The following is a 19,536-nucleotide window of genomic DNA, read 5'->3' as shown; positions in this document are numbered from 1 at the left end:
TTTCATGTTTAATGGGTTATTTTTTTTCTTTTGATTAAAGTATATGTTTAATGTTTAATTCTTTTTTTATCAAAAATTGAATTAAAACTAAATAAATAAATTTAAAACTAAATGCACAGAATGATCCCATGATGAGAAGCCCCAAAAGCTTCTATATTATGAATTGTCTGACGGAACCCTTTAAGCTTCCATATAGAACCTTTTCTTCTAAGAGTGTATTTTTTAATTCTTTTTTGTCTTTCATGTCTTTTATTCTGTCTTGTGTTTCTATGATGTCATTCATCATCTGTAATGGCATCTGAGTGGAAGCAGATGAGCTTCACTGCTAATGAAGATAAATTCACTCCTGACTGTTTGTCTCCTTTTATTTTTTTTAAATTTGATTTTAAAGCTGTGTGAGAAATTAAATAAATAACATAAAAATCTGCTTCAGCACTTTACAGGCTGTTTGTAAAGTCATCTCTCTCCATATCAGTCAGTCATAATGTATGTGGTGTCAGACGCCCCATGCTGGCGTCACACTGAGAAAACATGTTTCATTAGACTAAGACCTTCATCAATACTGAGAAATACTCTCAATAATTCTGCAGAAGAGACAGAAATTATCATTGTTCGGCACAATTGAAATTTTTCAGGATTCTTTGATAAATAGAAAGAACAGAATTTATTTGAAATAGAATCTTTTGTAACATTATATATGTCTTTACTGTCACTTTTGGTCAATTTAATGTGTCCTTGATGGATAAAAGTACACTGAGAATTACACAATATTACCTTTTTATACTTTTTTGATCCATGGAGGAAACAAGCTTCAATACAGAGGTCAGTTTGATCGGTGAGATTTTCTGATATCGGTTCACATCACTCTTGCTCCGATCACACTTATATATTATAGTGAAAGTGTAGATAAATTTTCACTCCTGACTGCCACAATTACAATCTTCAAGCAATGACTGAAGAAGGTGATTTATTAAAGATCTCTGGTGTCCAGCAGCTCAGTCTCCATCACTGATGGACGCATTGACGGATGCAGTCTTCAGTGGATCAGTCTTCACTCCAGTTAATGTAACGCAGCTCCTCTAGCTGGTCAATCGCAGCCGGTTTAATGAGATCAGCTTATGTGACCCGTCGGGCTCAATCTGATTTGTTAGACTGATGTGTCGATCTGCTCTTGAAGATCAAGAGGTCACGGGGTCGTGCGTTAACATGAAGGGAAGCGGGTTGTTCCCTGCGACCCCAATCACTAGAGCGACGGTGTTACCGTGGCAACCGAGCACAGGATCGATCCTCGGTGCGTTTGGGATGGAGATCGGCGAGTGTGTGTGAGTTATTGAGTGCCGTCCGTCAGCTGAGAGTCACTCCAAATCTAAAGCTCATTTCCATTAAAACAATGTAAACACACACACACACACACACACACACACATGTTTGTTTTTGTGAATTGTGGGGACTTTCCATAGACTTCAATGCATTTTACACTGAACAAACTGTACATTCTATCCCCCTACCCTGCCCCTACCCCTAAACCTAACCCTCACAGGAAACTGTGCAAACTTTTACTTTTTCACAAAAACTCATTCTATATGATTTATAAACCCATTTACATTGTGGGGACCGCTGGCTGGTCCCCACGATGTAGGTGAACTCAGGTTTATATTACATCATGGGGACATTTGGTCCCCACAATGTAATATAAACAAAAGCACACACACACACACACACACACACACACACACACACACACACACACACACACACACACACACACACACACACACACACACACACACACACTCTCTCTCCTCTCGTCTGGTCTCTTGTCATCATGTCATCTATTTGCATGATTAAGGTGATGTGAATGAGCCATTAGGATGAACAGGAGCCGATAATGTGCTGATAATTTAGAAAACATTATTTAAATGTCAAGCCGTAATGATAAAGAGCCGCTAATAGTTCCATCTAAATGTCACATTGAAATTATTCAATTAGCCGGCGGTGGGCGTCGTTTAACTGTCGGTACAGTCGCGTCAGCTCGTCGTGTTTCTCTCTCGTGTCTCACAGCGGCTCCATGTTCACCGACATCAAGAGATTTCAATATCTGATGATGTTATTCTGCCATACAGGAGATTTATATCACACACTCACTGTCACTGTACAGACGCTTCATCTGAGAGGATCAGCTGTGTGTGTGTGTGTGTGCGCGCATTTTTGTGACATATCAGGACACAAATTTGTATAATGACATGGTGTGACATGGGTATTACAAAAAGAGGGTGACTTAAGAGGACATTACTCCATGTGCCCATTTTTCAAAAGGCTTATAAATCATACAGAATGAGTTTTTGTGAGAAAGTAGGGGTTGTGATGGTTAGGGGTAGGGGGATAGAAAATACGGTTTGTACAGTATAAAAACCATTACGCCTATGGAATGACCCCACAATTCACAAAAACTAACCTTTTGTGTGTGTGTGTGTGTGTGTGTGTGTGTGTGTGTGTGTGTGTGTGTGTGTGAGTGTATTCATGAATGCATGCTCACGTACTCCATAGAGAACGAGTGACGGGTAAAAAGACGGAGTGAACTCTAATTCTCTGAGGTCGATATCAGATCAACACAGACACATTCATCCTTCTCACAATTCTCTAAGTTCAGCAAGTGATTTTAAAAAGTATGACATTGATTTTTGTGCTTTACAAAAGGCAAAAGGCAGGAACAGTGTGTGAATCAAGCTCAACTTTAAAAGCTATTGATTTTTTGGACAATTGGCTGTATACACAGAACGATTTCTGAGATTATTTAAGAAAACGTCTGAAATGTGACCCATGAGCTCTAGTGCACCATTATTCAAGTGCTCTTATTTCCAGACATTTCCTTCCTATTGATGCGAAACCCACTTAAGAATGAGGAGAAAACACGAGCGCCGCGTGAGACGAGACAACCCGCTCGACAATGAGGCGCTCGGTACCGTTTATCAATGTATTTACCTGTTCTTTAAATATCGATACTATGTAAAAGTCTCGACTAACTGATGCAAAGAATATGCATTAAAATATTTCACTTGGACATTAAAATTAAACAAGAGTAATGAACTGCAGACACTGCAAAAATATGACTTTCTTATGCAGTATTTTAGTCCGTAAAAACAGTGAAATATTATTCCAATGTAAATCAGTTGTTTTCTATGTGAATATATAGTAAAGTCTAATTTATTCCTGTGATCAAAGCTGAATTTTCAGCATCATTACTCCAGTCTTAAGTGTCACATGATCCTTCAGAAATCATGATTATTATCAATGTTTTGTTCAGTTTAAGAATTTCATAATATATGATTAATGTTGTCTGCTTCTAATGAAACTGAAGAGGCAAAAACAGACTTGAATGAAAGAACGAGTGCCAATGAAAGGCTGAAGCGACTCCTTCACGAGTGTTTAAAGAGTGTCAACCAGAAAATAGAGCTTTAAAATCCCTCTATTTGCGTAACTATCAGCGGCCCACACTGACGGGGACGAGTCCGAGCGGGAGGGGAATCATAAGACACGGATCTCGCACACAATTCTGTGAGCGTAATGCTGGCGAATGAGAGAGAAAAAGACCGTACTGTATCTTCACACTGCACACCCTGATTGATAAATACATCAACCAAAACAAAACCAAAATATTTGCATGCTTTGCAGATTTCCAGAAGGCCTTTGATTCAATTTGGCAGCAAAGTCTACTGTCTAAACTTTCAAAAATTGGAAAACAATAAGTGTGCAATCAACATTGGCAATAAACAAACTGATTCTTCACTCAAGGATGGGTGTGAGACACTATCGCCGACTCTCTTCAGTATATGCATTAATGAATTGCTGAAACTCCTAGAATAGTCAGCAGTATATGACTCCACTATGAAGATCCTCCTGTATGTTCAGATGTTCTGGTCCTGCTGTCTACAGCAGAACATCTGTCAGACCTGACTATTAACCCAACTAAAGTTCTAACGTTTCAAAAATACATTTTCACCCTTGATACGACCAAAATAGATCATGCCACAAACTATACATAGCTTGAGTTGAAATTCAGTGCAGACGGAAACCTCAACTTGGCCGTGAATGAGCTGAAAGAGAAAATGGAGAGATTTTTTTTATTTAAATTTGAAATTTGAAATACCAATTAGAATCTGAATCAAAATATTTCAAGCAGTTGTAGAACCGATTGCATTGTGTGTAGGGTCCTCTCCTAAATCACCAATTTACAAAAGCGCTGAATTTTTATTTTTAATTATTTATTGCATTAGTAAATCTCAACTTTACGGAAGAGGATTAGGGCCAAGCAATAAACAAAAAATAAAACTATCTCAAGATTAAAGTCATTAAATTACGAGAAAAAAGTCGTTAAATTATGAGAAATCATAATTTAACAACTTTTTTATCGTAAATAAACAACTTTTTTATCGTAATTTAACAACTTTTTTCTCGTAATTTAACAAATTTGTTCTCGTAATTTAACGACTTTTTTCTCGTAATTTAGCAACTTTTTTTCTCGTAATTTAACGAATTTGTTCTTGTAATTTAACAACTTTTTTCTCGTAATTTAACAAATTTGTTCTCGTAATTTAACGACTTTTTTCTTGTAATTTAGCGACTTTTTTCTCGTAATTTAATGAATTTGTTATCGTAATTTAACGACTTTTTTCTTGTAATTTAACGACTTTTTTCTTGTAATTTAACGACTTTTTTTCTTGTAATTTAACAAGTTTTTTCTCAAAATTTAACAAGTTTAATCTCGAGATGGTTTTATTTTTTTATTATTGCTTGGCCCTAATCCTTCCGTACAACTTTACTCAATCTGAAAATAAGGGGAAAAAAAATTCAATACAGTTCAGAAATAAATGATTTTTTTATTTTACAAATAATCTTATTTTATATATTTTGATAATGTAATTATTTATTTGTCTGTAATATTATTTGTTGTTTTTGAGAAAGTAACCTGTAGGCTTTTTTTCTTAAAATGACAAATATTACCCAGAATGAATTGTTGTTATATTACTGTTTCAATGGAAAATGATATTTTTTTCATTTTTACAGTTAATTTTAGGAGGGTAAAAATACATTTTCCAATGGATTCAGAAAAAAATGCACCTGTTATAATACATTCTGATGACTGGAAAATAAAACAAATACTGGCACACACATGCACAGAGACTTCTTTCAAAAACATTGACGATCTTAATTATCCCAAACTCTTATATATTTGAGTTAGTTAAATAATAATGCTGTTATAAAAGCTTTTAATATGAAGAATATGTAGTGAATGTGGTAACGTTGACCCGCCCGCTGAAGCCTCCATCAGGTCCGCGGCGATTGTTGTGATTTGTTAAAACAAGTCTTTTCTTGAACTGTGCTCTCGTCTGTTTCTCCTGCATCTGACCTTTCCAAATGTCATTTTTCTCAGATGTTTATTGTGGTTGCGAATAAACGATGAAACGCATGCGAGAGGTGCTAAACATTCAGAGGGTTTCCATCTCCAACTTCTGTCACGTTTCCTCTGTCTTTGCGGTTTGTCCTCTGTTATGTGTGCGTGTGTTTTGTTTTGTTTTTATCTGCATCTTGAAGTCTGACTTCCTTCCATTTGCATTTAATCATTTAGCGAGCTTTCTGCTGTCAGGTCTGAACAGTCAAGGACGAGGAACATGTGAACACATTTATTCAGCGACGCTCTTCTGAAAACATTCAAAGCTCTTGTCATTGAACAACGCAGCAGTAATCCACCTGAGGCTGTGCATTACCTGCGGGAAAGTGTGATTTATTGTTTTATGGAACAGTTTTTAGGTAAATGATTAAAGATTCTGTTGCATTTATTAATATTATAATCAGAACAATCCATTTGTCCTGGTTCATTCTTATAATACACAGAAGTTTTAATGAGTTTTAATCTTTTTTTAAGTCTCTTCTGCTCAACAGAGCTGTGTTTGTTTGATCAAAGATACTGTAAAAATCGTGAAACATTATTAAAATTTCAAACAGCTGTGAATAAATTTTAAAATGCATTTTATTCATGTGATTAAAGCTTAATTTTCAGCATCATTACTGTATTCTTCAGTTTCTATTCATCAAAAATCCTGGAAAATAAAATGTATCTTGGTTTCCAGTAAAATCTGAAGCAGCACAACATTGATAATAATCATAAATGTTTCTTGAGCATCAAATCATCATATTAGAATGATTTCTGAAGGATCATGTGACACTGAAGACTGGAGTAATGATGCTGAAAATTCACAGGAATAAATTACACTTTACTGTATATTCACATAGAAAACAGCCATTTTAAATTAGAATAATATTTCACAATTTTTACTGTATTTTTAATCAAATAAATGCAGGTTTGGTGAGCAGAAGAGACTCTTTCAGAGAGATCCTGATGCAGTGAACTGTTGAACTTGGAGTCTGAATCTGTTTTATAACACTGTTTGTGTTGCGCTCTATATAAACCTCTGGCCTTGAATCCACTGAACGTTATTTCAGGACTGTATTGTTTTTCAGATGTGTTTGTACCGGCATGTCTCGTCCTTGTTGCCCGTCTAGACTCTGTGTTTGCTTCTAATCCTCTGATAATGTTAGTCTTTGAGGGTCATTTCACATAAAACAAGCTTCAGATTTCAACACAGCAGTTTCTTCAGAAGAGCGTCTCACGTCAGGTTGAGTTTGCTGGTTTAGTGCTGGAAACTCAAAATATTTATGTCTAAATTTAGGATTTATAATATGAATTGCATATATCATTTTCATCCATTTGGATTTGGACCGTTTTAACATAAACTAATAAACTAAATCCGATGCACATAAATGAAACGGGTCAGATTTCTGCACTCAGAAAGTCATATCACGGTCTGTAAGATACAATCACTCACTTAAATACTGTATGGTTGTCAATCCATAAACTTTGCAATGTTTGGTTTGCAACATGAAAAGTGTATATATACACAAAAAGCAAGCAAAGATTGCTGCCATTATAATCACTGAAGCTGTCAATTAAACGTGACTCCTGTTATAATCAATGAAGATGTGCAGTGGATCTCATTGACAATGTGTTTTGGTTATAATGAAAAAATACAAACACAACAAAAACTCAGCCGCAATGTTTGAGCAGATTCTGAGTAACTTTGATAGGATTTTCACGAAGTATAACGCTGCTCACGTATTTCGAACTTCTTTTTACTCCAAAGCCAAGAATGAAGCAGAACTTCGCCGTGAGTATATCGGAGCTGGACTCCATACGGTGTGATGTGATGCTCATCTGTTGTCCTTTCAGCCGCTGTATTAGATGGAGTCTGAGACTCTTTCATCCTGCTCTTCTCGTCTGATTGCTGCTTTGATCCTGGAGTGGCTGATATGAGCCGCTCTCGTGTTTCCAGACCCGGAGAAACGGGATCAGGGTTTCGGTGATAGAGCCACAGTCACAAACCAGTTTGTGTGTGTCTGTGCATGGCAAAAAATGACTCCCTTTCTTAATATACGAAGTAATTTTGCTTCTAAATACTACATCTTGTTTACTGAAAAAAAAAAAAAGTTGATCAAAATCAAGTGAGTTTTTGTTTAAAACAATAACAAATATTTGCCAATGGGGTGTGTGTGTGTGTGTTTGTGTGGGAGGGTGGGTGGCTGTGTGTGTGTGGGTGTATGGGTGTGTGTGTGTGTGTGTGTGTCCAGAGTCTCCTGGCTTTATTGAACATGAAGATGTTTTACCTCTCAAAAAATATCAAAACAAACCTGACTCTGGGCCTGCGGTTCATCACTCGTGTTGTTGAGGGCGGTTTTGTGTTTTGTGCCGGTGTGTGCTGTTGTATTGAGAATATATTTGCCTAAAAGTATTTCTTCCAAAATATCATGAATCTTTTACATTCTGCTTGTTTAAACGTCTGTTTTTTCATTGTGTTTGTGTCCAGGTATCATCAGGCTCTTTAGAGGCACTTTGCCATCTGACCTGATGCACAGTAAAGACATTAATAGTGTTTTATTTCCCTCACAGAGCCCATGCACGGCCCGCGACAGCTGAAAGTGGTGGACATCAAGTCGCGTCAGGTGACGGTTCGCTGGGAGCCTTTCGGCTACAACGTGACGCGCTGTCACAACTACAGTCTGACGGTGCAGTACCGCGCCCGAGGCGGCGGGAAGGAGGAGAGCAGGGAGGTGGCATCTTACACCGGCCAGAGCTCCGCCCCTCAGCACACCATCCATAACCTCACGCCCTACACCAACCTCAGCGTCAGAATGGTGCTGCGCAACCGCGAGGGCGTCAAAGAAAGTCCTGAGATCCACGTTCAGACGGATGAAGATGGTGAGTTCTGTTTCTCAACCACCTGGCAACCCCATAGTAACTGCCTCGAATGTGCCGTGACGGATCGCTGTAGTTCAAGTAGCACATCTCTTCCTCTTTACTAATAGTTATAGTACCGAATATACATGAATGAACATCAGAAGGTATGTTGTTTCAACTGTATACCATTTTTTAAGTTCAAGTCCACTGATGTTAATCTACTAACTCCCGGATAGCAACGGGGGCACAAAATATCAGAGTTATGATTGGCTAGATTGCATCAATCAAACTCCCGCGAAGGGTGAATTTTTCAGAATTTTCAGAATTTAGTAGTAGGAAATTACTAGTGATCCAATTTTTATATATTAACTATGCATTCCATTCGTTTTGTCAATTAGAATGTTTTATCAGGTTGTGAAGAAATATAGAGCTGAGTATCATTAGCGTAACAGTGAAAACTAGCCCCATGTTTTCTAATCATCTCTCCTAAGGGTTGCATGTACAGGGTGAAAAGCAATGGTCCCAGTACTGAGCCTTGTGGTACTCCATACATATTGCTGTGTTGTTGGGAAATGTCTGAATTTGTTGAAGCTCTATTTCTCATTAATTTAACCAGTGTATAAAATAAGTACCTAGGGTTGTGTTTGTTACCTAGCAACCCCCTAGTAACCACCCAGAACACCCTAGCAACCTCCTAGTAACCACCCAAAATTCCCTTGCGACCTCCTAGTAACCACACAGAACACCTAAGTAACCTAGTATCCACACAAAGGGTGTCAAAGAAAGTCCTGAGATCCATGTTCAGACAGATAAAGATAATGTGTGTATCTTTTCAGAAGCTGCATCTAAATTGGTATTCAGATATATTTATAGACCAAAACAGCTTGGTTACAAAATTCATCAAAATATGACACAGACATGTTCTTGACAGTTTTTTCACCCATTTAAGTCCCACTAGAAATCCCACTTTTTATTCTCTAAATCTTCAGAGATCTTTGTAGAATTCTAGATCTAGAGCTTTAGCATCTGTGTCCCAAAAACATCCGAAACATAAAGAACTGTATTAATCCACAAAGAAACATGTAGCAACTGAATAACCTGATATATATGCACAAATGGTTCTTGAATAGAAGAGGTTTCTTTTGCTGTGTCTGAGGAAACACTGAAGAGCCTTTAAGTTCATCCCCACCACATGGCTGTAAAGTGTCTTTAGTACTATCACCTCTGTATTTAGATGAAGAGCCCATTATATCAGGTACTGGAGTGAATGAGCTGCTCAAATACTCCATTGGATAATTTTCATCTTATTTCACATGTTCCTAAGGGTGATTTTCTTCCAGCACTGACATTTAGCTTGAATGTCTAATTGCGTCCCCCATTAGCAGAGCTCTTCTGATGGAATAAACATGATTTTTTGTTTCCTGAGATCGGCAACCTTTATAAATAATTAGACACCTGGGCCGCATCTCGACTGGATGTTAAACACACACGCGCTCTTTGTTCTCGTTCAGAGTCGGTGTCAAGTGAGACAGACTGGAGTAACGTTCCTGCGAGAGGATGAAACGATAAACAAATGAGTAATAATCTCTCACAGGCACACAAACGTGTTTGAAGGAGGAGAAGATGATTGTGTGTTTCTGAGAATTCATGGCTTGAAAACAATGGCTTTTAGAACAATAATTTGTTTTAAATCACAGTCACTTATTAATAGCTCAATAGTCAGCTTGAGACATGTTTTCCTCATTAGCTGCCAAACATTGATTTCACATTGATTGATTTAAATGTAACAAAATATCACAGCTACAGAACATGTCGTATGCATATGAAGAGCTGTTGTTGTTGCTGTGTTTTGATCCCTTGTGATTTTTGACCCAGTGCCGGGTGAAGTTCCTCTGGATTCTATCCAGGCCAGTGTGTATGAGGAGAAGATCTTGCTGAAGTGGAGGGAACCGGCTCAGACCTTCGGCATCATCACTCAGTATGAGGTAAACACACATATCATGACATCAGCCACCCTAGTAACCACCTAGCAACCTCATAGTAACTGCCTAGAATGTGTCAGAACGGATCACTGTAGTTCAAGCGGCACGTGAACTGATCATCTCTTCCTTTTTATTATTAGTTATAGCACCGAATAAACATGAATGAACATCAGAAGGTATGTTGTTTCAACCGCGGAAAGATTTCAATACACCATTTTTCCGAGTTCAAGTCCACTGACATTAATCTACTGACTCTACTGTCTGGTTTCATTGTCAGACAAAATCACAGATAGCAATGGGGGCAAAAAATATCAGAGTTATGATTGGTGTTATTCGCCCTGTGAAGGGTGAATTTTTCTGAATTTAGTAGTAGAAATTACTAGTTATCTATTTTTTTTTTTTTATATATATGGACTATGCATTCTGTTCATTTTTTGAATTGGTATGTTTTGTCAGGCTGAGAAGAAATACAGAACTGAGTATCATCAGCATGACAGTGAAAACTAGCCCCATGTTTTCTAATGATATCTCCTAAGGTATGCATGTACAGGGTGAAAAGCAATGGTCCCAGTACTGAGCCTTGTGGTACTCCATACAAGTCATTGCAGCTGTGCTGTTGGAAAATGCCTGAATTTTAAGCCCTATTTCTCATTAATTTAACCACTGTATAAAATAAGTACCTAGGGTTGTGTTTGTTACCTAGCAACTCCCTAGTAACCACCCAATACACCCTAGCAACCTCCTAGTAACCCTCCAAATGTCTTTGCAACCACACAGCAACCTCCTAGTAACCACACAAAATGCCCCTCAACCTCCTAGTAACCGCAAAAAAATGCCCTAGCAACCACCCAGTACACCCTAGCAACTTCCGAGTAAGAAAAGAAAATGTCCTAGGAACCACCTTGCAGCCTCCTAGACACCCAAGTAAATCCCCTAATGATCACCTAGCAACCTCCTTCCCAGTAACCACATAAAATGCCCTAGTAACACCCTGGCAACCACCCACAACCCCTCAGCATGGCAGTGATGAGTTTTGCACAAACATGCCATTCAGAAATACATTTTTAGTAAATCTATTTTAATCGTTTCAGAGATTCAGCTTGAGGAATTCTCCACGATTTTAAGCATCTTGACATTGACAGATTATCTCATGTTTGTTTTAGCAGGCAGAGCGCTTTACCTAGTTAACCGTTACTAGAGACACTGACTGGAAACAAGATGATCCATCAGTCGAGAACTGTGTGTGTGTGTGTGTGTGTGTGTGTGTGTGTGTGTGTGTGTACTACAGATCACATAGTCAGATGGGACTGACCGTAGACTCAATTGTCCGTGAGCCCGTTGTGACGTCCTGCCTTTGATTTGACAGTATCAAAGAGTTCAAACTGAGACTCTCTGACGGGCCGTGATATCAAAAGGACAGTTTGGGCTTTTTTCTCTCATCAAGGGAACCTGATCCTTCCTTTCCTTCCTCTCTCGCTCTCTCTCTCTCAGATTCCAGACATTCTGCTCTTCTTGTAAATTTCCAGTGAGATTTGGCGTCCTCAGATTCTCCGCTCCAGACCCGCACGCGATGACGTCAGTCAGATGTTTGCACATCCCCAGTCTCTCAGTCCGTGCAATGATTTAAATCTAATAGCTGTGTGGAGCTCATGAAAAACAGCAGAAAATCTCGATATCCTAAAGTGTTTCGAGTACGCCGCTTCATTAATGCCGCTCATCTTCAGTGTAATGAACAAACCCCTACAAAATATGAGAAGCAAGACACTTTCCCTTTCGAACTCCTGCTCTGATCCGTCAGAAGCGCGGATGTTGTTATCGAATTCTTTATTTATTTATCGCTGGCTGATAATTGAAAAGGTCCTTGAAGCATTTCAGATATAATAGAGTCTAATTTGGTGGAACTCAAAGGAATCATTTGTTCGGTCGACACTGGAATTCATTTGAATGATGTTAACATGCATGTTTGTGTTCACAGATCTCGTATAAAGCCGTCAGCTCCTTCGACCCAGTGCTGGATCTGTCTAACCAGAGCGGGAAGGTGGTGAAAATGGGGAATGAAACCAGCCACGTGTTCCTGGGTCTCTACCCCGGCTCCACGTACTCCTTCACCCTCAGGGCGAGCACCGCTAAGGGCTTCGGGCCGCCCGCCATCACACAGGCCACCACCAAGATCTCAGGTCTGGATCACCAGTTCAGTCCAATCAAGTTTCAAAGTCCTTCCAGCAGGAGTTCTTCTCTATATCAGTGTTTCTGAACTCCATCTTGAGTTTTCTTCACAATATTCCTCACTTAAATAATTCATGCGCAGAATAAAGGGGCAGGGCCTGGTGCGTTTGACAGTAACTCAAATCACTAGAGTTATGACACAGTGTTAATTTCATTGACGAATAATTTTCATCATAATTTTCGTCAACGGCATTTTTTCACGGACGAAAATGAGACAATGACTAAATAAAAATGCATTTGAATGACTAAAACTATGACTAAAATCTACTCTAATTTTCATCAACGAATAAAAATGAGACAAAAATGATAGAGAGGGACGATTTGGGAAGATATCCAGTCAGGACTGCTGTAATGTGTGGAAGATGCGCACATTTGAAGTGTAACGTGCTTATCTAACCGCGGGAAACACAACGCTGTTGCGCCCTCTACAGGCTCGTCCAGCAGCACTTCAGACTTCTTCGCAATGAATGAATAGAGCACATTTGCATGCGATTGCTTATAAGCTAATGTTGATGAATTATGACAACGTTTACTACACGATGTTTATATGGTAGTATGTTTTAGACAGTTGTAAGAATGCATATTTTATCTCCCTCATGAGTAGCTACAGTGCAGACTGCACATTTCAGAATAAGAGTCACGGTGTATTTTGGGATGGTTTATAATTATTATTTTTTTTCTTGGTCATTATTGTTATTTTGTTTAAACAATAAACTGTATTTAATTTAATTTCTATTTAATTCATAGTAAAATACTGTATCTGAGAACATTATTTGACACATTATTCAATATATTTTACAAGTATAAGGGTTATTATAGTTAAACCTAAAACCAAAGAAATCTTCATGACTTGAAATAAACATTAACTGAAATAAAAAATAATTATATAAAAATGTAAACTTATTTTATTTCATAGTTTCTTAGCTTTAGCCTAACTAGAGGTATTAAAATAAACAGAAATAAAAACTAGACATTTAAAAGCAAATACTAAAAGACATAAACACAAAAGAATAAAACTTTTTTTTTAAACGAAAACTATAGTAGTACCTCAATGATAAGTGTGTCAATCCCTGAAAAGTACTGAATTTTGCTCTTTAGCGTGTTTTTGCACTTGAACGGTAAAAAAACGTCCGCTTTGGCGGGCAAAGTACAGTTTGAGGAATATCAGATGTGTATCAGTGTATTGGATCTGTGTATTGTTAGAGAAATGCTTAATGCATTACAATTTAACTAAATTAGATTTTAGTTGACTAAATCTACAGTAGATTTAGTCGACTAAAATCTAATTGAGTTAAATTGTAATGCATTAAGTGTAATGCATCAAAATCTTATGATATTTAGTTGACTAAAACTAGACTAAAACAATTTACAATGACTAAAATATAAAATATGGCATTTTAGTCAAAAGACTGACTAAAACTAAATCAAAATTTGCTGTCAAAATGAACACTGGTTACTGTTTCAAATCTTTTGAATGGTTCGGCTTCTGTGTGTGTTTGCAGCTCCGTCGATGCCGGCGTACGATCAGGAGACGCCTCTGAACCAGACGGACAGCAGCGTTACGGTCGTGCTGAAACCCGCTCAGAGCCGCGGAGCTCCTGTCAGGTACGATCACAACTGATCTGGTCACAAAAGCAGGGAATTTCATCATCGATACCCATTTCTATAAAAAAAATAAAAAAGCCAGAATAATTCTGTAAAAATACAGTAAACATATTCACAGATTTTTATATATATTTAAATTTAATATATTTAAAGGTGCCCTAGAATCAAAAATTGAATTTATCTTGGCATAGTTGAATAACAAGAGTTCAGTACATGGAAATGACATACAGTGAGTCTCAAACTCCATTGTTTCTTCCTTCTTACATAAATCTCATTTGTTTAAAAGACATCCGAAGAACAGGCGAATCTCAACATAACATGACGTTACGTAAAAGTCGGGATCATTAATATGTACGCCCCCAATATTTGCATATGCCAGCTCATGTTCAAGGCATTAGACAAGGGCAGCCAGTATTAACGTCTGGATCTGTGCACAGCTGAATCATCAGACTAGGTAAGCAAGCAAGAACAATAGTGAAAAATGGCAGATGGAGCAATAATAACTGACATGATATCATGATATTTTTAGTGATATTTGTAAATTGTCTTTTTAAATTTTTTGTTAGCATGTTGCTAATTTACTGTTAAATGTGGTTAAAGTTACCATCATTTATTACTGTATTCAGGGAGTGTGAGATTTAAAGGGGCTGCAGCCTGAATCGGCGCATAGTTAATGATGCCCCAAAATAGGCAGTTAAAAAAATGAATTAAAAAAAATTGATGGGTTATTTTGAGCTGAAACTTCACAGACACATTCAGGGGACACCTTAGACTTATATTACATCTTTTGAAAAGACGTTCTACGGCACCTTTAAATTTTATGGTATTAAACTAATTTAAGGACAAAAAAAATAAATAACCAGTAAATCCAGCAGCACTTTTAAGTTTAATGTTTTGTTCTTCTCTTATATTGAAAATATTTTAAAAAAATATAAAATATTTTCCTCACATTTTGATGGTTTAATCAAACTTGTAGGGAAAAAAAAAAACAAATATCTCCTCCGGACATCACTTTTGGACACTCTCTGTTAATTGGCAAACGGTAGCATTTTTACAGTTCAAATTCTGATCATATTTTACAGTGCTTGTGAACGGAAGCTAAATCAAGCACAGCTGAGTGAGTGTGAGGAAGTCTGTTTTCATGGTATTTTTCCTCCTGTATTGTTTGTGGATTCCTCCGAGTGAGCGTCATTCTTTGAAGCGGAGAACAAAGTGTGTGTGAGGCTTCAGAGCTCATCCCTGAACCGCTTTCATGTGTTTCTCCTGACTGTGTCACCGCGGCCCCTGAATGTCCCCGCGCTCGCAACCAACACTGCAAACACAATCGCCCGCTCTCATTAGTAAACGCTGCACGTTTCTCAGGTGAACGGGTCCGGCTCATACTTCAGCCTCAAATCAAAAGAAAATTACTATTCACGTTCAGTAAATGAAGATTACTTTCATGATATTTAAAATATGAAGCAGAAACTTTCTTCTCTATTGTGCCGTATTTCTGCATGAAACGCTTCGCAAACAAGAACAAATGTAGGGTGGGACTTGATTGGAATTGATTGGATGGTTGTGGTTTGCTATTGGTGGATCTCATGTGAGTGACAGGTTGCTCCGCCCTCGTCATCAGAGAAGAGAAGAGATGCTGATTCAAGATTACGAGACACATGATTTTAACACAATAATTTACATATATGACCTAACTTGAAAATAGTGATGCATATTTTGTCAAATTTCACTGTTTTGAATTGAAAATATCATTTACATCATCCATGTACTTCATAACTGAATTTATCAAATCAAGAAACATGAAGTAAGCTGTTTTCGGCATATTAAGCATAAGATTAAGAGTGAATATGTGCATATTTCAAAAGAAAAATAATATTTGCAAACACTTCACAATAAATTCTAGTTCTTTCTGTTTCATTGTTCTCTTAAATCCCTATAAATCCTTTTCATTTAAAATATTTAAACAATTTAAATGAATTTTTTTGGTCCTCCAATGTCAAAAACATGCTTACAGCCTTGAATTTAAATCTTTATATAATGATGAAATATAAGCTGGACATGTTTTGGATGTTTTAGGGTTCATTCGCTCTAATATTTAAAGCTTGTATGTTTGTCTTGTGAAGGTTTGTGTGTCTCCGTTTGATTCACAGTCACAGTCAAAACATGATTATTTACTGCTGCATGTTTAGTAAGAACCGGATAAAGCTGTAACATCTTCAGCATAAGAATATTATATTACAAAGCGCTGGTTTAATATTGGATATCCAGAGATGGACACTCGACTGTACGCCGCGCAAATAACCGCAGTAAATTACAGTTGTGTTTACCGCAGTAATCTCTGCTGGATTACACCGCCGGCTCCATCGTTTAATCTGATCTGATCTGATCAAATCATGTTTTTACCTCTTCAACAAGATTGGAAAATAGGAAAAGCAAGATTTGATTATTGTGATCCGCGTCTAATCTCCCGGGCTGTGATTGTGTTTCTCCGTGTTTTCAGGAGACGAGGCCGCTGGTCATTATGATGCACTTCTGATTAGTGCTTTAATCACGTTATGATGTGTCTTTTAGCTTGCTAGGGTCAGAGGTCAAACATAGTGTCATGTGACAGTTAACCAAGAGCATCTGATCTGACTAACGATGTGAATCTCAAACCCCTGCAGTGTGAAGTGTGTTTATGTTGGCTCAAGTGGAAACACTCTGTGTAATAATTATGGATTCTAGAAGACATTTCCGTGAGGATTCCTGACAGAAGACGGTCCTGGAATCAGTCTAGTGTTTGTGGTTGTTTGTAATCAAACCGTGTGATTAGCTGCAGGAGAATACGGCGGCAGACGCTCAAGCGCTCGACAGCAGATGTTTGCCATTGATACCGGCATGAAGAAACACATCAAATGACACCAGAGCTTTGAAAGAAACACAACAAAAGAGACTAAACAAAGAAAAGAAACAGTCCCGCCACCAAGAGTTAAAGAAATCAGACATTTGATGTATTATTTTTTTGTGCAATTAGCAATCAGAAACATAAATCCACCCACACACACACACACACATTTGCTCAAACACAAATTGGCTGTGACATGTAATCTCTGTGACGACACACACACTCACGATGGGAACATTCGTGTCCGGAGGGGACGCGTGTGGCGTGTGGCGTTGGCTTTGAGAGGATTACTGATCTGTCTCGCAGTCGTGCAGTGATTGAAACGGCTGCACAAACGCCTCGAGACCATTCCAACCCAAAATGCATGTTTACAACAGCGAGAAACATTCACTGTTATCAGTTACACCGTTCTAGCTGCTTTAGCCATTAACACAGTGACACACACTCATATAGTGTGCATATGTTCACATATATACAGAGGTGTAAAGAGTAACCATACTTGAGTAAAAGTACTGATACCTTACATCGAAAATGACTCCACTACAAGTAACCAATTCCAATACGACTTCAGTAAAAGTCTTAAAGTGTCTGATTTTAACAGTACTTAAGTATTTTACTCATGCTGAATGTAGGATCAGAGATGCACTAAGTCCTGAGAGACATGCCAGTGAAAATAAGAAACAATTGATTTGTAAGATGAGAAATCATTTATATTTTTGAACACCTCAATGTTGCAATAAATCAAGGTCGACACAACAACCTTTTAAACGTCTACAAACTCTCAAGTCTCAGTTGAGCTCAGGTGCACAGAAATAAGTAAGCCAATATCTGTCAAAAAGGTCTTGTCAATATAGCGGATAAATAAAACAATGTTAAGTAGAATTAAAGCTGCAAGCAGCATTTACCGGGGTTCAAGCATTTAAGGCCTTTAAGCACATTCAAGCATTTAAGGCCTTTAAGTTATTATATCTTATTCAGCAAGCATGTAAACATTTAGATCATAGACGGAAAAGACCATTTACGGCCAATACAGGCAATTCAGTAAGGAAAAACATGTTTTTTAAAGGTTTTTTGACAGTTATAGCGCCATCTGTTGCCCGATCTCCACCACTTTTTTGGGGTGTCCTCAGAGTGTGCCCATACATGTGTGTGCCAAATTTGGTGAAATTATCTTATTTCGTTTTGAAGTTATAGACACTTATATATAAGAGAGCATAAAAAATGACCCAGGAAAGACTTTGATTGGATTTTTTTGCCACTTCCTATCAAAATTTTGACATTTGGGCTTTAACGTTTAGTAAACCAACTTAGGTTTCGTGTTTCCTATGCGGGTTTCTTCTCGATCGGAGTAACGCTTTCCAAGATATTCACAAATGTTTTTTAAGCACTAAATCACAACGTTGCACAAACCATAAGGTGAAATCAACGATTTGATATCGTTGGACTTGGCAAGGATTCAGGAGTCTAAAGACGTGACTCCCATGAAAATAAGTCACATATATCCAAAGTTATATATATTTCCATCTAAAACCTTTAAAAATGTATGTTTTTTTAAGTTTTTTCACAATTATAACGCCACCTATTGTCCGATTTGGCATGCTTCTTTAGAGTCATATGCTGCATGTGCCCACTAATTAATGAACGAATTGATTGACAGCATTGATTCTTGAGGCAAAGTTGTTCAGCATGAGGAGATTTATCAAATGATATGCATATTGTGTGGTTTTATGAAACACCACGTGATTGCCAAGGCGTAAAACTCGTTAGCGGCAACTTGTGGCCAATTTCTTTCAAAATTCTTACAGACCTCTAGGTCCATGAGTCTAACATGCCCATCGAGTTTCGTTCCGATCGGCCTCAGTTAACCTTGTCTAATACGTGCTCAAACTTCATTGGCCGATGGCGGCCATGTTTTTTGATATACGCCAATGTCCTCATAGACCCTGATGCCCCCTTGGACCAAGACACTGCATGCCAAATTTCAAGTCAATCGGACTAACAGTTGCATAGTTACAGCCATTTTTATGTTTTTGTCAAGTTATAGCGCCACATAGTGTCCAATCGATGCAATTTTTTTGACGTGACCAAAAGTTGAGCCCATACATATGTCCACCAAGTTTGGTGCAAATATGTTATTTTGTTCTGGAGTTATAGCCATTTTAATAAAAGTGGCTCCGCCCTTAAAGTACGTTTTGGCGCCTCTTAGCGACCGTGAATCAAAATTTCAACTTTTTTTTGATAATTATTGATATTCGGTCTCCAGAGAACATTTCTGCACTGGTTTGGTTCCGATCGGGCGAAAATCCTAGGACTAGTTCACAAAAGTAGGTTTTTGACAAAATTCAAAATGGCCGAAAAATTTGCATACCGGAAATGAAATCGGATAAACGTTTTGTTCGTTAAGGTCTCAGCTTTCCAATGATATAAGACACTTGAGTCTGTGATACACGGTTTAGGAGTTATGAACCATTTTGCGCATTTGATTGACCGATTTGGGTCATACTTTGTCAACCTCTCCTCGATTTTTGTACTATCATTTGACAAAGTTTCAA

General features: G+C 37.8%; 1 protein-coding gene across 8 annotated transcripts in view; it reads left to right on the top strand.

Annotated features, from left to right (window-relative positions):
* si:ch1073-391i24.1 (receptor-type tyrosine-protein phosphatase mu) overlaps positions 1–19,536 on the top strand; it is a 217,712-nt gene that overhangs the window by 108,149 nt on the left and 90,027 nt on the right. For all 8 annotated transcript variants that reach the window (XM_067361858.1, XM_067361856.1, XM_067361855.1 and 5 more), the window contains 4 exons: positions 8,003–8,311; positions 10,166–10,275; positions 12,248–12,449; positions 14,001–14,103. In XM_067361858.1, coding sequence (XP_067217959.1) covers positions 8,003–8,311; positions 10,166–10,275; positions 12,248–12,449; positions 14,001–14,103 — 724 coding nt within the window. The remainder of the gene's footprint in view (positions 1–8,002; positions 8,312–10,165; positions 10,276–12,247; positions 12,450–14,000; positions 14,104–19,536) is intronic.

This window comes from Chanodichthys erythropterus, chromosome 16 (assembly GCF_024489055.1).
Source record: "Chanodichthys erythropterus isolate Z2021 chromosome 16, ASM2448905v1, whole genome shotgun sequence".
NCBI lineage: Eukaryota > Metazoa > Chordata > Actinopteri > Cypriniformes > Xenocyprididae > Chanodichthys > Chanodichthys erythropterus.
Note: the sequence above shows the minus strand (reverse complement) of the source record. Positions and strands in the feature narration are given on the sequence as shown.